The sequence below is a fragment of the Haliotis cracherodii genome, unplaced genomic scaffold (assembly GCF_022045235.1).
Source record: "Haliotis cracherodii isolate W230 unplaced genomic scaffold, xgHalCrac1.p SCAF_2, whole genome shotgun sequence".
Lineage (NCBI taxonomy): Eukaryota > Metazoa > Mollusca > Gastropoda > Lepetellida > Haliotidae > Haliotis > Haliotis cracherodii.
Window position 1 is genome coordinate 7906169 of NW_027266275.1, and position 25025 is coordinate 7931193.

The window sequence follows — 25025 nt, forward strand, 5'->3', positions numbered from 1 at the left end:
CAGTCTATATTAATTACCAGACTATACTTCGAAAAGCAGTTCGTGTCTGTTGACACTAAAACGGCCATTACCAATATTACCCTAGAACTATCGGCACAGATAGGATATGTAGGCCTAACTTGTCTATGCAGAAATAAAATAAAATTGTTCTCAATATGAACATGTAGTGTTAGAATGCAACTATCAATGGTATTATGCCTACATGTCATCACGGTACTGATGAGGTGTAAGGCAGTTCTTCTATTTTGTTTGAAACACTTACGTGACTGATCAAAAGAGCGTCTGCTACAGAAGTTGTTTACATTTGACGCGCACGTGCAGTTACCGGAAATAGAAATACCGGAAGGGGTCATTCAACTATCAGAACATACTCATGTAACCTATATTACTCGACACTACACGTTGTATGGATCGTGAATCGGAATTTAGCGATATAATCTGAGTTGCAAGATATATAAACATGGCGGATGAAAGCGATACGGGATCTATTCAGAGCAGTCAAAGTGAACAAGGACCAGAAAAGAAAGCATTTGAAGATTCTCGTTTCTACGCATTATATATATTTTGTCCAAAGAGGTAACAGTTTTGATAAATTGAAACGTGAGGCTGCTTATCTGACTCTGGCGACTGGAGTCAGTCCCACTTGCAGCTGACTTGCCCAATAATGAGATTGCTTCATATTCACGAATGTTTCTATGTTTCATTTACAGAAATGTGGACTACATTTAGATTCAAAATATGCCTAGATGTCTTACTTAAAAATATGTAGTTCAGAATCTATAGTAATATCCAAATGGAGACCACAGCAATGTTTATTTTCAGAGCTGAGACAATCTAGACGTGCCAAATCATTCTAGATGTGAAAACATGACTGTTTTTTTTATGAATAACTTCATAAAACAAGTGTCATGTAGGCCTATTCCATTTCTTCCAAATTCAAAATTCCGAACAGAGACGTCTTTCTAGACCATGTAGACTTGAGTTGGATATATTTTTTTACTTGATTCTCTTGAGTATGAGGGTATGGCGACAAACAAACAGATGTAACCCACTACATTTTTGAATGAAACAATGATGACAGTTTTGATCACGTTTACTAAGACTGTCTCACTCTCAATATTTTTGTTAGAAACTTACTTAAGCATTTTTTTGTATTTATTCAGGTCTCGTGCCACTGGAGAGGATGCAGACAGCTTGAGCCACTCAGAAGATGGAAATCTCAGGTCTGTAATTGTGTTGAATTACTCTTAAAGGGAAACAACACTCCAATCTCAGTCTTCTTGCTGGCGCTGTTTTCATTATCCTTCATAATCACCATATGCCAATTTGCATCAGCAAACCAACAACCAGGCTTTGGAGCAGCGAGGGGGCAATTGGGGGACCTTGTTTGACAGCGAGAGGGAATCCCCTTGAATCCTTGTTTTGATTATCCCTCGTCATCACCAGATGCCAGTTTGTGTCATTGTCAAAACAAACTGGGCTTCGGAACAGCAAGGGGGTAATTGGGGGACCTTGTTGACAGAGAGGAGGAATCCACTTGAATCCTCACATTTGATTGGATAATGCTTACTAAAACCTTGCAAATTCAACTGCGTGTGGAAATGTGTATGTACAATTACGTAGTTTAGTATACAGCAAATACGGGTATATATTATTTTTGCAACACTGAAGTTCAGTTTATATCCTCTAAACAGTAGTGACCCTTAATTTTCAAGCATATTGTATATAATACAACAATTACTACTGCCTTCTTGTGTTGCATGTTTCATTTTATAAACCTTACATCTATGCATTTGTCATCATTCACTTGATGCTCAGTTAATGACTGACAGAGCATATGTAAAATAATTCAGTAACGTTCACCCCTGCCTCTGTGTGTGTCAAAGGATTTGTAGCAATCAGTGGTCCTCATTTGGCATTTTGGGTTATACCATTGTAAATCCAGGTCTGATGTGGTGAATGTACTACATGTTATGTAATATGCACGTGGCAGCGCAGCATATTCGAATTGTCAGTTGAGTTTAAAATACATTGATCAAAGGATTAACTGATAATACATTGATTAATTAATTTCTGTAATCTTGCACAGTTGACTTGTCAAAAGTTAGTGTTTATGAAGTTAGTGTTTATATATGTAGGTTTACTAAAACAGATGGAATACTTCTATGAAGTTACTATATAAAAACAACATACTTCAAAGGTTTACCTGATAATACATTGATTTATTGCTCATTGTTATCTTCTTCAATGGATATTTTTTAAACGAACTGTGGACATCAGGAACATAGCTGGCAGTGTTCAAATTAATGGGGTGCTAGAGGCTAAAATTGGTGTTACTTTTCATCTAGGTACTCCTTACTCTTTAATGTTTTAACATTTAAGTTCTGAGAAGGACCCCCAGGGTTTCATGCTTAATTTCGAACACAGCAAGAGATAAATGTTCTGATGACTCTGTTTCTATTTACAGTCTGACAGTGGCAGCAACCAACCTTTCTGCAGCAGCCGAGACTGACCTGAGGAAATCCCTGTCTCAGAGACTTTCAAAAATACCCAACAATCCAAATGAAGGCAACTTCCTGTCTGTTGGTTTAAGGTTAATAGACCTTGTTCATTTCAGGAAAATGTCAGTTTATATTAACCTCTTCTTGAGGCTGGCTAGTACTATGGCCATGGTAACAGAACTGGAATATTGACCCTTCTGATACATTATGTTCCCAATTATCTTACAAGACCTTAGTCCTGAAGAGGGTTTGTCAGATCTTTTTTGACAGAGGTGCTACTCAGAGGAAAAATCTGATGGCACCAGGCAATGAGTTTATATATCTATTTATCAAATGTAAAATTGCCATTACTCACAATTTGTTAAAACAAGTTGCAACAATGCATTTTCACAAAATATTTCTGTCTCAATAATATAATGTTTCCGTATGTTCAATCTTTGTGAGTCATTGTGGGGCGGTCGGGTAGCCTAGTGGTTAAAGCGTTCGCTCATCATGCCATAGACCCGTGTTCGATTCCCAACATTGGTACAATGTGTGAAGTCCATTTCTGGTTTCCCCCGCCGTGATATTGCTGGAATATTGCTAAAAGCGGCTTAAAACCATACTCACTCACTTGTGAGTCATTGCTTGAAATTTTGTGCTTCAGTACAAGTGACGAGCTGAGCAACTCGGCAGTGTGCTACTACTGCGTGCTGAATGGTGGCACAGCTGAGGTGCTGAAAGAGGAGACAACTCTACCAGGAACACAATACGTCATCTGCTTCATTTCCTTTCTCGACAGTTCCCTGGATTTATATCCTTTTTCATTTCCAGTGATATGTTCCTTCTTAGTTTGCAAAAGGCCCTCATATCTGTTTGAATAAAGAGCGTTGAATGGGTTAAAAATGAAGGTGTATTGGTAGCATAGCTTCCATATTGGAACCGAATGCATTTCTTATGCAAACGAAAAGAAACACTATCAGATTTGACAGCGGTTGTTAGCGGAATACATGCACAACTGCTAACGGAAACTCGAGAAAAAGGAAGAAATGTCGGCAATAAACAAATAAGCAATAAGCAAAGAAATTTCTTTCGGTTAGTCAGACACAAAGTCTTGACTATAAAACATAAAATCCATGTCATTGAGCAGCTAGTATTCACATGCATCAGAATTTCTTATCTAAAGTAGGAGCAATTTATTCTGGTATCAGTTATTTCATAATAAATGGGCAGTAGTCAGCTAAGGTCCCCGAACATGCTGAAGAAGTCTGACATCTCGCCCATCAGATCCCAGCTATCTTAGTAACTGTGTGGTAGCCAAAACACACACATCTGGATTGGGTAATGGTATATGTTAATAAAATACATATAAAAATTAATATTATATTGTATAAGAGCCACTCAGCCAGACAAATTCCCTACTTTTGATATTGACTGACAGTGTTATATTAGCCCTGTTATGTCAACAGTTATTGGGCAAATACTAGATCTAGCTCTTAGCCGCTAACAGTGAATGAAATTATGAGTGAAATTTATCTAGCTCTATGACTGATAAGCTTTCCTTTAGACTCCCATCAAAATACATCGATAATGCATACAAAATACATTTTTTATGAAAATGAATAATCTGTATCGAAGAGGAATTATAATTTACTTTCAATGTGCATTACTTCTTAATAAGAATTACATTATCTGGAAACAAGCGTTGATTAAGTCACTTTCCCGTTTCTCTTCTCCGCCACTGCCAGCCAAGTTTCATGCGCTGTGGCTACAGGAAGTGTTGTTGTAGTTCGTCGAAATGCAGAATTTAATGAATATGACAGAATGTATTTGGTTGCTGGTGCTGTCTGTTCCAAAAGAGGCTGTGCGGTGATTCCAATGAGAACCGTTGTTTCGACAATAGTTACTGCATTTGTATCGCACTTGAAACTTCCTTTGCACTTGGTAGCTGTACACACGGTATTGATTACATTAATTCCGATAATGCTTCTTTTCAATCCAATAGATAGGAGGGCCTGGTAATCATTGGTAACCGGTCTGTGTTCTTGAAAACAAGGCCATGTAGAGATTCTGAGTTCTGGGTCCCCACTACCTATGTTGGTCATCAGAGATTCTGGGTTCTGGGTCCCGACTACCTATGTTGGTCATCAGAGATTCTGGGTTCTGGGTCCCCACTACCTATGTTGGTCATCAGAGATTCTGGGTTCTGGGTCCCCACTACCTATGTTGGTCATCAGAGATTCTGGGTTCTGGGTCCCCACTACCTATGTTGGTCATCAGAGATTCTGGGTTCTGGGTCCCCACTACCTATGTTGGTCATCAGAGATCTGGGTTCTGGGTCCCCACTACCTATGTTGGTCATCAGAGATTCTGGGTTCTGGGTCCCCACTACCTATGTTGGTCATCAGAGATTCTGGGTTCTGGGTCCCCACTACCTATGTTGGTCATCAGAGATCTGGGTTCTGGGTCCCCACTACCTATGTTGGTCATCAGAGATTCTGGGTTCTGGGTCCCCACTACCTATGTTGGTCATCAGAGATTCTGGGTTCTGGGTCCCCACTACCTATGTTGGTCATCAGAGATCTGGGTTCTGGGTCCCCACTACCTATGTTGGTCATCAGAGATTCTGGGTTCTGGGTCCCCACTACCTATGTTGGTCATCAGAGATTCTGGGTTCTGGGTCCCCACTACCTATGTTGGTCATCAGAGATCTGGGTTCTGGGTCCCCACTACCTATGTTGGTCATCAGAGATGACTTAGTGGGTCAGGTGGTCTGGCTAGGTGACTTGTTTGGAGGGCATGTTATTGTACTCCCAACGGCATGGATTGCTACTTATAAAACCAATCACTGATTAAGTCTGATTTGTATAGCCCAGACTCCACTATTTACAAGCTGCTATCATACAGCTGGTATATTGTTGAGTGTGGTGTCAACATGGTTAAACAACAAACTTAAAAACATGATCAACCCATCCCAGACAGTACCTTATTGTAACAAGTTATGTACAATTATGACCCTTAAGACACCCCATATTTTGCACATGCCTTGGAATTTGTCAAGTTCATCTATCTGTTATCAGGCGTCCGGCATTACAACAATTTGTTCCTGGTTTTTGACGATTCTTTCAAATTCTGGCATCAATAAACAAACGTCTTTGTACTTTGTATTCAGTAGTGAGCAGACATGGTAGAAAAGAGCCAAATTATTTTATTTTATTCATCATTTTTCTTAAACTTATGGAAGGGTCCAGCCATATAAACATGTGTTATTCAGTGAAGCTTGTCTTTTATCTTGTAATGACATGGCTGAATACTATACTAAACGTGAATTCTCTGGAAGGTTATTACCACTCTGACAGCATTGCTTGTATATTTTCCTGACTGGGTCACATTTCGCCCTGAGTTGGACCAGTACACAACTGGCATTGTCAAGCTCCTGGATGCTGAGGTACGTGAAAGCAGTAGTGGTGTGTTTTCAATGCTGGTGTGACGTTTTCATTATCAGGATTACGTGAAATGATCTCTGTCTGCAAGAGATGATCTTGTGATGCTGCCAAGGCTTATTTTAGAATCTGGTTTGGATCAAAATGACTTTGAGAAGGTAATTTATGATAACAGTGTTGCATTACATTAAAGGTTTTGCTTGTGAGCAACAGTGATTAACTTTTTAATAAAACTATAAGCATGCTTCAATTGAGTAAAGATTTTGAAGATATTGAGGCTAAATAGAACCCTTACTTTGTCTCTGGAAGCAAGTTTCTTTTGGGTAAAAATAGGTAAAACAATTTAATATTTTAATAAATCAATGATTTTCTTAACTGCATCAGATCTGCTTAATTTAACTGCATGGAGATATAACCCTTGTTTTAGACTGAATTTTTGTAGATGCATGATCTAATTTCTAGTTTCCAATGTAGATTTAATGTCTATTTTATATCACATCAATTGTAACGTGTTATATTAAACAGGATTGTATTAACAAACGTTCTTTCTTGCAGTGACATTATTTTGCTTCCATGCAGAGTTTTATTTGATTTGATGTGAGATTGCTAGTTTAGCAGATTGTGTCTACTAATAACAGATATGAGGTGGTCATTATGGTACTGTCTAACCAGTTTTGCACTTTTCCTTTGCCAAGTTTTGCTATGGAGGAGTGGTGGGTCGTATGACTTAAGTTTAGTGCCTTGGTGACAGAACACACCACACCACGCGTTTACAGATCATTTTTGGCACAGTCTTGGGTTGATGCTGCACAATCATTTATTTTTACCACTCTGCATGTCACAAGTTCTTCCCTCACTATTCGCATTTGCACCAGAGACAAAAAGACACAATTTGGATTAGAGTTTTTGAATTTTGAATTAAGAAATATGTCTCTTGTTGAAATTTGAATAGAAGTGTATGTTGCATCCAATATATTTGAGAAAACAGATTATAAAGTTTTGAAAAGATAAGGGGGCAGTCAGGTAGCCTAGTGTTCGCTTGTCACGCCGAACACCTGCGTTCGATTCCGGAACATGGGCACAATTTATGAAGCCCATTTCTGGTGGTACCCGTGATATTGCTTTAATATTGCTAAGGCAGGGTAAAACCTCAATCACTCACTCGTATGGATAAAAGGTAACAGAAGAAGAGCCAAGTCAGTTAAAAGCAAGGACATTCACACTGACTGCTGTAGACTAATGCTTAGTCTCTTAAAATATATAACTTTGATTGAAACTAGCAACTATATTTTAATTAAAAAGGAGCCCCAGTGAGATGGGAGAATCTGTGGAAAATCTAGACTTGCTTGATTTAGGGCTAAAGCATTGCAGTAAGGCTCGGGCGGAAAGGGAAAATGATATGGTTGAGGGACTGAGACAGACTGTGAGTGTGTGAGCACATGTCCAGGGGACTGTCCACCACCCTCCACATCCTCCTCCTTCAGTGTCCTGCATGCTTTGTCTCCTTCAGCCTGCAGCCATTAGACAGACTTCATCCACGTCCGCCAACTCCGACTCCGCACCACACGGGCAGGTAAACCATGCACACAACCACACACACACACACACGTGCCTCAGTGTGTTACTGTACTCCCACAGTGGGACATTGTTTTAACATGGTAGGAGGATCTAGGCAATGCCCCCTGTTGTAGAAAGATGGCTTTGTGTTCAGGGAAGGGTTGGGGAGTAAATCAGTGTTGGACCTACCCTGTATGTGCCACGTAATATTTTGGATCTACTAACATAGGCGGATCAGAGATGGGGTCGAGGGGGTCCTATCCCCCCCCTCTTGTGTATGTTGTAGGCAGTAACATTATAACATTATAAAATTCTCTCAGAGGATTCTTTTTTTCCCTTGCTGATCAATTTTGAAAGCAGTATCAAACCCATGTTAGTATTCCCTTTTACTGTGGTTACAAGCACTGTGGTTTAAAGATGTACCGCATCACAAGAAAGTAAATTTGATTTGCTATCATGGCTGTGGAAACTGACATGTGTACTGACTTTGATTGTAGCTTGATTTGCTTGATGAAACAAGCATGCTATCATGTGCTATGTCTACACAACGTCGGATCTCATGGTCTTACAGCTACATGAGTTTATTTACAATACATTGATCACCTGTCTCTATGGAAACCATTTCATTGAAAGATAAAAAAAGACATTGTCAAGATATTTATGAAGGTAAGAACGTATCAGCACAATGCTTTCTGCAACAAGGGGCTTGTTTGAGATCAAATAGGATGAAAGATATGTCGCTCTTGTAGTGTACAGGGATTTATAAAATTCAAAGTCAAGTGCAGGGTTAAAAACAAACATTTTTTTCCCACTAGTCCTTATAATGATACCATATGGCAAAACCCTTAAAATGGGCCAATTTCTAAGTCCTTAGGATACCTTTACTATTGGGTAGTTTGGTAAGGACTACAGGACTAGTGCCAATTTCTAACGCCGAAGTGAGGTTCCATGTGTTAATACAGAGTAAACCTCTGGCACTGTAAGGATACAGATACTTGTGTTTGAATATATTAGTGTAGACATTTTAGGAGTCACATTTCTGTTACCATGGTTACTAGTGGTTAGGTTTCCCAGTATTTGGAATTTCAAATGAAATGTCTTGTTTTTACCAGGTCTCAATCTTGTTTCCTATACACCTAGGTGCCGTTGCACAAAACAACCTTCGTGCTGAAACTGTCGTAAGTCTATGGGAGTTACGATCACCTTAGCACTAAATTCGCTCTGTACAACGGCACCTAGTATAAGTACTACAAGTAACAGACACATTTCACAATTTGAAATTCACACACATGCCATTGAACTGATGTGTTTCCTTTTTAGATGGGGGGGGGGGGGGGGGGGACAATGTCTGTAACAGCAATGTTTATGCTACACTTGTTGAAAGTCTGTTTTCAAGTATGTTAGTAACAATAGTCCTAGTGCTAAGATTGCTTTGTGCAAGTAGACTCTTTTGAAAATGAGGTTTGAACATTCATATCAACATGTTCATTCACATCTTAACGGGTGGTGCAGTAGCCTAGTGGTGTTCGCCTAGGTATGCCAAAGACCCTGGTTCGATTCCCCACATGGATACAAGGTGTGAAGTCCATACTGGTGTCCGCAGCCCTGATATTGCTGGAATTTTCCAAAACGTGGCGTAGAACCATACTCACATCTTTGAGAATTTGTATCCCATTTGTCAATGAAATGTGCATGCCTAGCATGAATCACAAGTGTTTGCACTGAGACAATGGAGAGCATTGATTCTTGAAGGAACTTCAGTTTGGTTGTTAGTTGTAGTTTCTTTGCTAATGAATGTGATGAGATCGCTGTACTGATGATTTACTGCATGGCATGTAAAAAGGCATTTCAAATTGAAAATATTTTCTTTTTAAGGAATGAAATATTTTTTATATTTACAACCAAAGCATACTCGTGTCAATCTTGTTACTATTTACTATCACTGAGGACAAGGGTGGCCAAGTCGTCTATGGCACCTTTATTCACTGTGTAGAGTTGTGTCCCTTGGTCATGCCTGGAACCTATAATCGTGGGTTCGAATCCCAAATTCACTCTGATTTGGTTTCCAGGTTTGTCAGTACCATAACCGTGCTCATGGGTTTCACCCCAGTTATAAAAAACTCAGACCTGCACAGCTTCAGTCTTTTCTCCCACATGAAGTGGGTGTGCTGACCGAAATACTGTTCAAAGTGGCATTAAACCAAACTTATTAACATCATGAACATGGTAGACATATAAATTGAAAGGTTGTGATAGGGTTAACATTTCAAAATAGCGGTCTTCTCTACCCATTTATTTCTAATCTATGTATATCTCCAGTTTTGTTTTATTTGCCCTTGTGTTGAGCTTCTCCCCCCTTATGGCGGTGTCGGGATCTTCAACTCGCCTGGGATGTTTTCATGTATTGGTGAAAGAATCCTTTTCATTCAACACTCTTATTTTGTTTAGTTTGAACGTTAAAGACAGGTTTAAAATATGTTACAATGCTTGTGATGCACCCAATTGAAACAATTGAGGAAGGTTGAAGATAATTTAGTGGGTTCTTATTACAAAACTCCTATTTGTGCTGTTGAGTACCCGTGGGTATTCAGGGTGGTCAGGCTCGGTGACTTGATTGGTGACGTGTCATCATACCCCGGCATGGATTGTTGCTCATAATATCAGTCACTGGATTGCCTGGTCATGATGTGATTGTTTACAGGCCACTCTCATATAGCTAGAATACTGCTGAGTGTGGCGTTAAACAACAAAGATGCACATGTTGGCATTTGATTGCATGGATGACTAACCACCTTGAAAAACATATCTCAGTTGTCACCTTTTGAGGGGCAGTCGGATAGCCTAGTGGTTAAAGCATTCGCTCATCACGCTGAAGACCTGGGTTCGATTCCTCACATGGGTACAATGTGTGAAGCCCATTTCTTATGCCCCCCCCTGATATTGCTGGAATATTGCTAAAAGCAGGGTAAAATCAAACTCATTTATTCATTCATGTTATCTATTGAAGGGTACAGGTGCCCCAGTCATCTAAAGCACCTCGAGTTACATCCCTTATGCATGCCAGGAGCCTATGATCGTGGGCTTAAATCCTGGTTTCGCCTGTTTATGTTTCTAGGTTTGTTAGCACCATACCCGTATTCATGGACCTGGATCTCTTCAGGGTTTTCTCCCACATCAAGCTGACATGCTGTGATATATGTGAAATACTATTCAAAGCAGCGTTAAGCTTTACCCACTCACTCCTAACTGTTACCTGTTGAGTGTGTGATTGTACCTGAACAGTGGATCGATGCTCACACTATCAACCACAGGGTTATCTGTAATATTTCAGAATTACCTAATTCACCTGCACATTATTACTTATAGAAGGTGATAGTCAATCAATTTTGTTTAAATTTATCCCCACATAGAGTAAGTGTTTGATGTGTGTAAGAGGTGATTCTGCTTGTAAATGGTTGTTATCTTCTAAGCGTTTCTGAGACCCGTGTTTCCATGCCCTTGTTGTTGTGTAGCTGAGTCAGATAGATGGCGCTGTCAAGGACTACTTGGAGCGCTGGTATGAGGTGGTGTTGGAATACCTGGCTCGATGTGTGGCCAAACTCGGATCAAACGTTCACTACCTTATATATGCGGTAAGTTTCAATGATGGCAAAATCTTAATCACCATATCTATTCTTATCGACTGCCTCTGTGGTCCAGTTGATAGAGTGTCTTCCTGGAGAGCAGAAGGTCTGTGCTTTGATACCCGTCTGTGTCACACCAAAGAATGTTAAAACATGGTCCTAATTGTAATAATGAAGTTGTTCATCCATAATTCTTATCCTTACTTGGTACTCCAACTTTTAAATGCCTCTCAAAGAAACTTGCGGCGACTGTTCATGTGTGATGTTGCAGGCTCTGTTGGATGCACAGCTACAGATGAAGGGCTTCACCCAGCAAGAGGAGGCAGATATCAACAAGTGGGTTCTGCGATACTTGGTTCCTATATACAGATGAATATTAGTACATGCTGATTTGTCGTAAAAGGCGACTAACGGGATCGGGTGGTCAGACTCGCTGACTTGGTTGATGCATGTCATCGATCCAAATTGCGTGGATAGATGCTCATGATATCAATCAGTGGATTGTCTGGTCCAGACTCGATTATTTACAGACCGCCGTCATATAGCTGGAATATTGCTGAGTGCAGCGTTAAACAACACATGAACCAACATGTTGATTCTGTATTTGTAAGGTAAGTAAGTTGCAACAACCACAGGTATTAACTATGAACTCCATTGTCAGAACTCCAAGAGATTTACTAACATGTAAAGGCGGTACAGTGCTTCAGACTGTTCAAGAGCCGTGGGTCATTGACATCTGAAAAAATAATAGCCCTACTAATGAGCAGTATGGGTGCAATGGTGCTTTATTTCTTACCCCTGGTCCAGCATTTTCACATGGACCCATGAAGATCCGGGGTAGAATAGGTCTTCAGCAACCCATGCTTGCAGTAATAGGTGACTATGCTTGTTTTAAGAGGCGACTAACGGGATCGGATGGTCAGGCTCGCTGACTTGGCTAATGCATGTCATCGTATCCCTATTGCGTGGATTGATGCTGATGATGTCAATCACTGGATTGTCTGTTCCAGACTCGAATATTTACAGACTGCCGTGATATAGCTGGAATATTGCTGGGTGCGGCGTTAAACAACATGAAACTGAAATTGAAACTGAATGTCGTGTATTTCACTATTGACAAAGATGTCCAGTGATCATTATAAGTGTTGGAACCTACACTACCTTCCTCTGCAGGTTTGTGAAGTGCTGCAGCTTGTCGTCTCTCGTCCAGCAGCTTCAGGCGGAGGAGACCCCGGGGAAAAGTGATGGGGATCTCCTCCTGAACCTCGACACCACCATCACCTCACTTCAGTCCGTCACGGCAGTACTCACAGCTAAGGACAACACCTTCATGTTTGAAGTTGATAGTAAGAGGAGCTTTTCTTACAGGAAATCTAATCAGGCCAAACTGTGTTGGGTATTTGTCTTTTTAGTTCACCCTCAACAGTGTGAGGAACAGAATATAACAGCTACTCCGTGTCACAAGCATCTCTGGGCAGTTGGTTAGCCTTGTGGTTAAAGCGTTTGCTCGTCACGCCGAAGACCCGGGTTCGATTCCCGACATGGGTAAAATGTGTGAAGCCCATTTCTGGTGTCCCCTGCCGTGATATTGCTGGAATATTGCTAAAAGCAGCGTAAAACCATACTCACTCACACACATCTCAACATCTATTTGGCATATTCCTGTTACACTGGTATGGCAATAACATGTATATTGTCGGTACTTGACTCACCAAAGGCTAAGTTGATATTTCCCATGTTTAGAAACTCTTGTGAAGGAGTGAGTGAGTATGGTTTTACGCTGCTTTTAGCAATATTTTAGCAATATCACTGTGGGGGACACCAGAAATGGGCTTCACACATTGTACCCATGTTGGGAATCGAACCCGGGTCTTCTGTGTGACCACGAATGCTTTAACCACTAGGCTACCCGACCACCCCTCTTGTGATGGAGCTTCTATGCACATATATAAGGGTATTTCTTCCAATGTATGTATGAATGTCATGTATACAGGCACTGGACTGTTATATATTGCAGGGCAGATTCTGTTGACACCCATTGCTGACAGGAGATCCTACAAAATACTCACAAAGAACATTGGTGTAGGGTATTGGCCGACCTCACTGTCTGTCCCTTAGATTATACCCTGAAGGGTTACCCCATACATACAAGACTATTGTGATGAGACATAACTTTTATCGTTTCCCTGAAATTATGTCTGATATATTCTTGAGCTTCCGGGGTATGGCAAACATATTTCTTGATTAAACAGTTAAATGATACATGTTTATAAGGTCTTATTCTAAAAATAATAACTAAACCTCTTCAGATTTCTCGTCAACCTGTCAGTTCTGCAAGATGGCAACAGAGCACCTGATGTCCGGAGACCCCAAGAACGTGACGAAGATCAAAGAAACCCTGGAGTCCGTGAAACTGGCGGTGAGTGGGAGATACACGCGTTTATCCACCATGTTCCCTCACCTGCTTCCTGTTCTCAGCAGCCCCATGGGGACCCGGGTGGGAGTAGGTTCCCAACACTCTTGCATGTTGTAGGAGGCGACACAGTTGGATCTGTGACCTGTGCAGGTTGTGTGGTGGACAGGGTGAGGGGGTGGAAGGATTAGGAGGTCTTTGGTTTTGTCAGTTGCTGTTTAAACATCACTCTACTGAACTTATCACTGCTAAGAGGCAGGTCTCAAAGTTTAAGTGTTTCCAAAGAAGCCATCGGCTCCGAACAATTGTTTTCAGGGAGCCAATGTGAAATTCAAGGAGTTATGTGAAAAATACAATACATTAATAAATACTGACTGACTGAACTAAGATTTCATCACAGAAAATCTAAAAATCATGAAGGGAATTGTGAGGTTAAAAATTAATTGACAATCTTGTTCTGACAACGTACTCAACAACAAAGCTTGTTACACCTATCTGTAGGAATCGGTATTGCTGCAGTTAGGCACATTAGATACACTTTAACAGTATTATACATTACTGACTGTTATCTTGAAGTTGGGCTCTTTAATTTTTGTAACTAACTTGATTTTTAGTAGTAGCCAAATGGCGACTGCTTATGGTAAATAATATTGGTGGAAATGTCATCCGCCATTGCAACTTTGTGGCCTGACAGGGCATTCTCATACCAGAGACAACGACCGGTACCGTTCATGGCAGTGATGGTGAATCATGCAAATGAGTTTGACCCAACAATATGTCCGAGTCATGTTATTTTAGGCCAAACACGAAGACCCGAAACAATACTTTTCTTTGGGCGATATCAGCAGGAGGTAGTCCAGCCCAAACTCCAATACTTACTGGCTGTGTGTTATAGCTCAACTATTGAGCAGTGCGGTATAGAAACACAACACAAATAGAGAAACACCTTCGTACGATCCCTCACTACTAACATTGTACCATACGGGGATGAATGAACACAAATAGAGAAACACCTTTGTAAGATCCCTCACTACCAACAATGTACCATACAGGGATGAATGAACACAAATAGAGAAACACCTTCGTACGATCCCTCACTACTAACATTGTACCATACGGGGATGAATGAACACAAATAGAGAAACACCTTTGTAAGATCCCTCACTACCAACAATGTACCATACGGGGATGAATGAACACAAATAGAGAAACACCTTTGTAAGATCCCTCACTACCAACAATGTACCATACGGGGATGAATGAACACAAATAGAGAAACACCTTCGTACGATCCCTCACTACTAACATTGTACCATACGGGGATGAATGAACACTAATAGAGAAACACCTTTGTAAGATCCCTCACTACCAACAATGTACCATACGGGGATGAATGAACACAAATAGAGAAACACCTTTGTAAGATCCCTCACTACTAACATTGTACCATACGGGGATGAATGAACACAAATAGAGAAACACCTTTGTAAGATCCCTCACTACCAACAATGTACCATACGGGGATGAATGAACACAAATAGAGAAACACCTTTGTAAGATCCCTCACTACCAACAATGTACCATACGGGGATGAATGAACACAAATAGAGAAACACCTTTGTAAGATCCCTCACTACCAACAATGTACCATACGGGGATGAATGAACACAAATAGAGAAACACCTTTGTAAGATCCCTCACTACCAACAATGTACCATACGGGGATGAATGAACACAAATAGAGAAACACCTTTGTAAGATCCCTCACTACCAACAATGTACCATACGGGGATGAATGAACACAAATAGAGAAACACCTTTGTAAGATCCCTCACTACCAACAATGTACCATACGGGGATGAATGAACACAAATAGAGAAACACCTTTGTAAGATCCCTCACTACCAACAATGTACCATACAGGGATGAATGAACACAAATAGAGAAACACCTTTGTAAGATCCCTCACTACTAACATTGTACCATACAAGGACTCTCGGTGGCATAATATCGAGCTAGAAGAACGCTTTCCTCTTTAATGTATTGTCAGACTCTGAAACCGTGCTAGCTTTTCGGTGGCTACAGTCGCCCAGTGCAGGGATGCTGGAAACCTAAGTCAAGATCTGACTCTATGGAGGTATAAATAACTTATATGATCAACATGTATCTTTATTTTTGTTAAATGACAGTGGAAAAAATTGTGAATGTGAATTATGCTCTGTCTTTTACACGTTATCAGCTGACTGGAAGGATTCGCTCCTAGTGTTTATACACGCGATGTCCAGAGTGTTCAGCGTTGTAAGGAGCTATCCCTCGGATGTGTTTACTTCCGGTGTCCTCACAGTGACTTTTTATTTCTATTTCTTTTTTCTTTTTTGCCTTGGACTTGGCTGGTATTCATCTAGTGTTTAAAAAAACAAACCGAAGGCAGTTTTGCAGGGACAACATCGCCTACTGGTTGTGTGTAATTTGTCTCATTTTATTTTCCAGGTGTGCTTGATGTACGAAAGGTATGAATGTATGCTGCTAGAAGCTTTAGATCTTTTTCACTCGATTTTAGAAAATGGCTAATAATTTATGTTTTGGATCTTTAAACTGTAGAGGGCTTGGGGATATAAATAAGAGAAGGGACATATTCAACTTTCTGCATTCCAAAAAATGCACGTTATATTTTTTGCAAGATACACATTTCACATTTGGGGAAGAAGAATATGTAAGATCCATGTGGGGCTATGATGTGATTCTTAACTGTCATTCTAGCCAAGCGAGAGGTGTAGCTCTGTTATTAGACTGTAATGTAGAGTATAAGATTCACCACGTATTTAAAGATGGCTCTGGCAACTTTTTATTGATTGACATAACTTTGAATGGTAATCGAATGTCGGTTGGAACTATTTATGGCCCAAACACCGACACACCTGATTTCTATAAGATGATATTGACAAAATTAAAGGAATATGGAAATTGCAGTTACATATTAGGTGGAGACTTTAATCTGGTGCTTGACCCTGATAAAGATACAAACAATTACAAAAATATTAACAACCCTAAGGCCAGAGAACAGCTTTTAGAACTGATAGGAGAACTTAACCTAATTGACATTTGGCGAGATAATAACCAAGACTCAAGGCAATATACATGGAGACGTTCGAATCCTATAAAACAGGCCAGGTTAGATTTTTTCCTTGTTTCTGAAAATCTGTGCAGTAATGTCACCAATGTCAAGATAAATCCAGGGTACAGAACAGACCATTCATTTATAAATTTTACCATGAATATTTAAAGAGACACCAAAAGGAAAACCTATTGGAAATTTAACAACTCCTTGCTACAAGACCACAAGTATGTTGAACAAATAAAACAGGTAATATCTGATGTAAAGAAAGAATATGCTATACCAGTCTATAATCAGGATGCCATTGACCAAGTCCCTAATGATAACCTGTAATTCCAGATCGATGATCACCTTTTTATGGAGACTCTCCTCATGAAAATTAGGGGCAAATCAATAGCCTATTCTTCATTTATAAAAAAACAAATGACCAAAAAAGAAAATGACTTAACAGCAGAAATTGATGTACTAGAAAAAAATTACGATGAAAATACTGCTAATGATCTAGAAATTAAAAAGATTGAATTGCAACAATTGCGAAAAAAAAGATTGGATGGTATGTTAGTGAGATCAAAGGCAAGATGGATAGATGAAGGTGAAACTATAAGTAAATATTTCTGTAATTTGGAAAGTAGAAACTATATCAGCAAAAATATGAAAGAAATAGAAACAAAAGATGGAACTGTACTGAATGACACCAAGGATATTATACATGAAGCAACCAATTTCTATCAAAACCTGTATACTTCTAGAGATCACACGATTAACGATATAGACCTTGATGATCTACTTCTAGATTATGAGGTTCCTAAACTTAAAACATCTGAATCTGATCTTATCGAAGGATGTATTACTAAGAATGAGTTGCTAGCAGCTCTTAAAAGATCCAAGAATAACAAAAGTCCAGGGTCAGATGGTTTTTCATATGAATTTTTCAAAATGTTTTGGCTCGACCTGGGCGACTTTATACTTAGAACAATTAATTATAGCTATGAAACTGGAAACTTGTCAATCACCCAGAAGCAAGGCATCATCACCTGTATCCCCAAATAAGATAAACCGAGACAATTCATAAAAAATTGGCGCCCGATCACCCTGTTAAACTCCATATATAAACTTTTATCTTCTGTGATTGCAGATAGATTTAAAAAAGTATTGCCTCAGATAATCAGTGAAGACCAAACTGGTTTCATGTCTGGAAGATATATTGGAGACAACATCCGCCTGATATAGGATCTACTCTTATACACAGAATCTAAACAAATGCCGGGTATGCTACTTCTAGTTGATTTTGAGAAAGCATTTGACTCTGTCTCCTGGTCTTTCATCTTTAAAACCCTGAAATATTTTGGATTTGGCGAAAGTATTTCTAAATGGATATCTATACTCTATAAAGATATCAGGTCTAGCCTAATTATAAATGGAAATATGTCACCTTGGATAACAGTCGGCCGTGGCTGTAGGCAGGGGGATCCATTATCTCCTTATATTTTTCTGCTTTGTGCAGAAATTCTCGCAATTCTTGTTAAAAAAATAAAGGTATTTAGGGCTTAACTATAAACGGTAAAGATTATTTAATTGCGCAATATGCAGATGATATAGAATTTCTTTTGGACGGTTCTAAAAGATCCTTCGAGGCTACCATAGACACTCTTGATATCTTTGCAAATATCTCTGGACTAAGAATAAATTTTGATAAAACTCAAATAATCTGGATAGGCTCCAAGAAGAATAGTAATATCAAATTTAGACAAGACTTAAACCTTGAATGGAACCCTGAAACCTTTAGAATTCTAGGCATAATTTTTTCTACTAATCGAGATAAAATGATTAAACTTAACTTTGAAAGCAAAATCTTTGAAATTGAACAAACCATCAAAAGATGGATGAAAAGAATTATAACCCCATTAGGCAAAATTGCAATTATAAAATCAATGCTCATTTCTAAACTTAATTTCCTTTTCCTTTTCCTTACCCTTCCTAGTCCCCCAGATGAATTCCTTAGAAAGATAAATACTGTTCTTTTCAAGTTTTTATGGGATAATAAACCAGACAAAATAAAGAGAACAGTTGCTTGTAAACCTATTTCCCTTGGAGGACTTGGTATGATAGATATTTTTGCATATGTTGACGCTCTGAAAATAATTTGGATAAAAAAGTTACTAAATGTTAATCTGGAAAAGAAATGGAAAATTTTAATGACTAATACTACTCCTGAATTTCCTGATCTACTATTTATGGGAAGTGATTTTCCACTCAAGCTTGCTAAAAAAAACAAAAACCAATTCTGGAAAGATTGTTTTACTGGCTTTTCTAAATATAGCAATAAAATAAAACCCAATAATTATGAAGAGTTCCTAAGGGAACCTCTGCTATACAATAAAAATATTATTATAAATGGCAAATCACTAGATAACAAAACCTTTCATCTCAATAATATACACAGCATACATTGCTTGCTAAACAATGATGGAAATTTTATGACATTGCAACAATTCTGTAATAAATACTTCAATATAAATTTTCTTGAATTTTATGGTATTACAAGATCAGTAAATACATACATGATACAATTAGGCATTAATAAAGACCTGCATCTGGAAATAACAAACAATACAAATATATCTATTGCCAATCTTTTTTCATGTAAAAAAGGCTCAAAGAAATATTACTATGTAATAAGTCAAACCGATGAAAGCTTAAAAGTTATTGACAAGTGGGAAGAGGAACTTTTAATGGATATGAACTGGCCTAGCTTATTTATCAGAGCACACAAAACTACTCCAGACCCTAAACTTAGATGGTTTCAGCTTAGATTGCTCCATAGAATTCTACCTGTTAATACTTATCTACTCAAGATGCATATTGTTGATAACTGTCTATGTACTTTCTGTAATGCCGAGCCAGAATCTATCCAACATCTGTTTTGGGACTGTAGGGTAAGCAAAAATTTCTGGAAAAAATTTTCACAATGGATTGAATCCAAGTGTTCACATACTGGCAAGATAAATCTTACTTCAGACCTAATTATTTTTGGCTTTTCAAAACATTTCCACACCGATGATATTTTTGATCTGATACTCTTATTGGCCAAATTTCACATTTATAGATGCAAAATGAAAAATAACCAACCAACCATTACACATTTCCAAAATGAGGTTAAATATTATTACCAAATAGAAAAATATAGACACTTTAATAAAGCCAAACAGACTGAATTCCATACGAAATGGGCTCCTTATGAAAACCTTTTGAAAATATAAACATTTGCCATTCCAAAACTTAACTAAATATATATCCTGCATTCTGTCTTCATAAGTACTAAAGCTTCTAGTGAGTGTGAATGTGTGTATGGATGTGTGTGAATGATATGTACTTTCTCAAAAAACCCTGGTCATGTATCTGGACTCTTATCTAAACATGATGTACTTTTACCAGGAACAATAAAAAAAACAAAAAAACAAAACAAAACAAAACATTGTACCATACGGGGATGAATGCAAAAACTACATACAGTAAACTACCTTTATAATGAACACTCTTATAACGAACTGACCAATATAACAAACTTATTTTCTAGTCCCGGCTACTTGTTGCATATATGCTGTATATACACTTATAACGAACTAGGGTTATTACGTCCTAAAATAAGTGGTCCTTTTGTGTTTGTTATAACTGTAGTTTATTGTATCAACATTGTAGAAACATGTTGACAAACATTTTTGATTACCTGCTCCTTGCTAACCATGCTAGGAAGTCAGTACTTACTACAGCATATACAGATTACATGTCGGCTGAATATACAGTGACGTTCATACGCCTGTGAGTGAGTGAGTATGGTTTCACACCGCTTTTAGCAATATTACGGCAATATTACGGTGAGGGACACCAGAAATGGGCTTCACACATTGTAACCATGTTGGTAATCGAATCCGGGTCTTCAGCGTGACGTGCCAATGCTTTAACCACTAGGCTACCCCATTGCCCCAATGAAGGTGTCATACAATATGGTTTGTATTAAAGTACATGTAAAGTGTTGTTATGTTTTATAATTCTCAGTTGTTTTTTGCTGCAGTTCATTCACAATTTGAACAAACTGAAGAGATTCTTGAGGCAGGCAGAAACTGACCATTATGCTTTGTTCAGGTGAGTTGCTGCCCAGACAGTCATAAATTATTTGTTACCCTGACACATCCTCTGCAAATTCCCCTTCTTTGATCCCTTAACACGGAAACCCAAAGGTGCCTCTCTACCAGATCACTGATACAATTACCTCCCTTTGAACCCTCACTTTCCTTCTCATCGAGCTTCAACAACACTTGTTTGCAAAGCTGATTTGTTATCCTTTAACATTGAACTAAGAGAGGTAGTGAGGGTTTAAGGGAGGTAACTCTGGTGATCTGCTGGAGACACACCCAAGCAGAGAGGAACGTTTTGGTTTTGGTTCTGTGTTATGTGATCGAAGAGAGAGGGAATTTGTAGAGTTTCAATCGGGATAAGTAAACTTATATACTAAATACCTTAATACTAAATTGTCCAAATGAGGTGTTTTTTGTGCCAGTTATAGTTTGACTTGTTCTTATTACAGATCTCTAATCTATCTAAAGAAGAGCGGGGCGGGTGACCTGTTGCTCCGGTACGTCCACCTGGACGCCAGCCCTGATACTCTTAATGTACTCACAGTGCTACAGGATTTCATCAAGAGTAAAGGACAGGCTCTGGTCTGAATCTAGTCTGTTTCAACAGGATTCAGCCCTAGCATGATATTCATAAGTAGCCAGGTCTTTCTCAATCAACGGTAACCATGTTTTCTGTGCATCTAGGAACATACAAGTACCTTGGTAATCCTTTTGCTGAGTCAGTTTATGACTTTGTGTTCTTGTTGAATTCACTGAAGAGTTAAATCTTTTATACTGTGAAACCCTGTTTACCAGATCGTACCCTTCTAAGGGAAATATCCAGATTAACAAAATTCTGGATAACAAGATCTTGGACTCATGTCCCTTGTTTTACAACCCAACAGTAGTCGTTCAGAAAACAGTTTCCAGATTAAAGTGGTCCGCACTACTCTGGTTTCTCTGTATATGACCAATATCCAGATAAGAGAGCATGTATCATCAAATTAAACTTGAAGCAAGTCATGACTTGGGGTCTTACAGAAATGGTTGTGTTTGGTTAGCTGGTATTAACAGATCACAGTGAAATTGCTGTAATTTTGTTGACAGCGGCAGTAAACATCAGCCACTGTCATCACCGATCGTGTGTTGACAGCGGCAGTAAACATCAGCCACTGTCATCACAGATCGTGTGTTGACAGCGGCAGTAAACATCAGCCACTGTCATCACAGACCGTGTGTTGACAGCGGCAGTAAACATCCGCCACTGTCATCACAGATCGTGTGTTGACAGCGACAGTAAACATCAGCTACTGTCATCACAGATCGTGTGTTGACAGCAGCAGTAAACATCAGCCACTGTCATCACAGATCGTATGTTGACAGCGGCAGTAAACATCAGCTACTGTCATCACCGATCGTGTTTTGACAGCGGCAGTAAACATCAGCTACTGTCATCACAGATTGTGAGTTAACAGCGGGAGTAAACATCAGCCATTGTCATCACAGATCATGACATTGTGTTGACAGCGGCAGAAAATATCAGCCACTTTCATCACAGATCGTGAGTTAACAACGGGAGTAAACATCAGCCATTGTCATCACAGATCATGTGTTGACAGCGGCAGAAAATATCAGCCACTGTCATCACAGATCGTGTGTTGACAGCGGCAGTAAACATCAGCTACTGTCATCACAGATCGTAAGTTGACAGCGGCAGTAAACATCAGCTACTGTCATCACAGATCGTAAGTTGACAGCGGCAGTAAACATCAGCTACTGTCATCACAGATCGTAAGTTGACAGCGGCAGTAAACATCAGCTACTGTCATCACAGATCGTGTGTTGACAGCAGCAGTAAACATCAGCCACTGTCATCACAGATCGTATGTTGACAGCGGCAGTAAACATCAGCTACTGTCATCACCGATCGTGTTTTGACAGCGGCAGTAAACATCAGCTACTGTCATCACAGATTGTGAGTTAACAGCGGGAGTAAACATCAGCCATTGTCATCACAGATCATGACATTGTGTTGACAGCGGCAGAAAATATCAGCCACTTTCATCACAGATCGTGAGTTAACAACGGGAGTAAACATCAGCCATTGTCATCACAGATCATGTGTTGACAGCGGCAGAAAATATCAGCCACTGTCATCACAGATCGTGTGTTGACAGCGGCAGTAAACATCAGCTACTGTCATCACAGATCGTAAGTTGACAGCGGCAGTAAACATCAGCTACTGTCATCACAGATCGTAAGTTGACAGCGGCAGTAAACATCAGCTACTGTCATCACAGATCGTAAGTTGACAGCGGCAGTAAACATCAGCCACTGTCATCACAGATCGTGTGTTGACAGCGGCAGTAAACATCAGCCATTGTCATCACAGATCATGTGTTGACAGCGACAGTAAACATCAGCTACTGTCATCACAGATCGTGTGTTGACAGCGGCAGTAAACATCAGCTACTGTCATCACAGATCGTAAGTTGACAGCGGCAGTAAACATCAGCTACTGTCATCACAGATCGTAAGTTGACAGCGGCAGTAAACATCAGCCACTGTCATGACAGATCTTATGTTGACTTGCTCACTTCAGAGTCAGGACACGTGTACATATAGGACCAACTTTACACAAGGCTTTCTTCCAGTCAAACCATGTATCAAACGTTGTGTAATCACCGACATATGCCAGAAATGTTGTGCAGATATCACAGTTTGTCAAACAAACTTCCATGTGCAATAAATAATGTCCAGATAGTGTCACTGTTGCATCCCACTGATGAAAAATCATGTAAAATGTTCTTGTTGATCTTACATGATCTCACTTGTTCACCACTGATGCCAGTCATGGCCCAGAGCCTGTAGAAGCAGAGATGGAAATTAACCAAGAATGTCTACTAGCCCAAATATTGACAACATATGGCAGTACCCTTCCAAAATGTTTGAAATTCTACCAGCCCTTAAGATACCTTTAACATCAACAAAACTGGTCCCATCTTCCCGAGGCAAGAGAGTTAACTGACTATAAAAGTCCAGTTTCCACCCTTGCCGAACTAGGCTTGTATTATGGAGTTACATTTGGCTGGACTTACAAGTCTATGCACAGTCCATTCAAAATCGTGCACCGAAATTGAAATCCGGCTCGTAAACTGTCATGCAGATTTCGGTCGAATGCAGGTTGCGATTTAAGACCCGTTTTATCCCAATATAGATCTTGATTATCGATCAGATTGTCCTGACTGGGCGCCACCATTTTGTGTGAAGCAAACGCAAGTGATACGAGAGGTGGAATCTGATTGGTCCATAGGGGAGGCTTAGAAGGAACATAACTGGTAATAGCCACTGGTGGCGTTACGATCAAGCCCAGTAATTCCAGCCCAGTTCGGCAAGGGTGGAAACTGGACTTTTAAAGTCAGTTAACTCTCTTGCCTCGGGAAGATAAACTGGTCCAGGCTAGAGGCCTAGTGCTTGTCTCCATCCAAGCTACTGTTACGTTTCACTTAACTCTTACATGAATCGGGGAGCATCCATTTACTTGGGGGTGTGGTGGGGCAAAAAATGGTGTGTTTGTTTTGTGGCAAGTACCCAAATGGCAAATTTGTTGTGTTTGTTGGATACAGATGAGATAAAAAATGTTTTCACACAAAGTTCCCACAGACCCCCTGTAAATGGAATGGATGCTCCCTTAGTCTTTCCTTATTAGAAATGAAGAATTGATTAGATTAAACATGTCTTTTCAAAAATGTATAAACAAATAAAATAATTGTAACAATTCATTTTAATGTTAACATTGTGACTGCTACGATCGTACTAGAATGGCCAGAATAATAGATGATAGTACACACTTTCTGTAAATATCAAATGCTATGTTAACTTATTGCTGTGATAATGCTCATATCATATTGTTACTTGTATATATTGTTTTCTGAGCAAATGTTACACTTCAACTTGTTACTGTTATAAGAATTGGGAACAAGAACATCAACAGTCCACTGCCAAAGTTTCCCAATGTGAGTCAAACACTGAGCTTAGATTGCATGGGTTTCATGTAGTCCACTGAATCAGGTGTTGCCCAAGCTTTGTTTGAGCTGGATATACAGCTCATACACCAGAGAGAACAGGGATAGAAGTACATGGCATATTGCACCTACACGTCCGCTCTCGGGATCCGAGTGTCAGTGTGGAGTGCTGTATTGTTAACTGCTGTCAGAAAGCTGGAATATTGCTGAGTGCAGCGTTAAACTACTAACAAACAATTATGTATTGTTAACTG

General features: G+C 39.4%; 1 protein-coding gene across 1 annotated transcript; it reads left to right on the plus strand.

Moving 5' to 3' along the window:
• The first annotated feature begins 460 nt into the window (after positions 1-460).
• On the plus strand, positions 461-22185 carry LOC139469681 (protein Njmu-R1-like). The gene is made up of 12 exons (XM_071251922.1): positions 461-576; positions 1164-1223; positions 2468-2593; positions 3148-3294; positions 5871-5928; positions 7434-7496; positions 10993-11112; positions 11375-11439; positions 12277-12449; positions 13413-13522; positions 20704-20774; positions 21217-22185. Exons 1-12 carry the CDS (start codon positions 461-463, stop codon positions 21353-21355), a joined length of 1248 nt encoding a protein of 415 aa, XP_071108023.1. The 3' UTR covers positions 21356-22185.
• The last annotated feature ends 2840 nt before the right edge of the window (positions 22186-25025 follow it).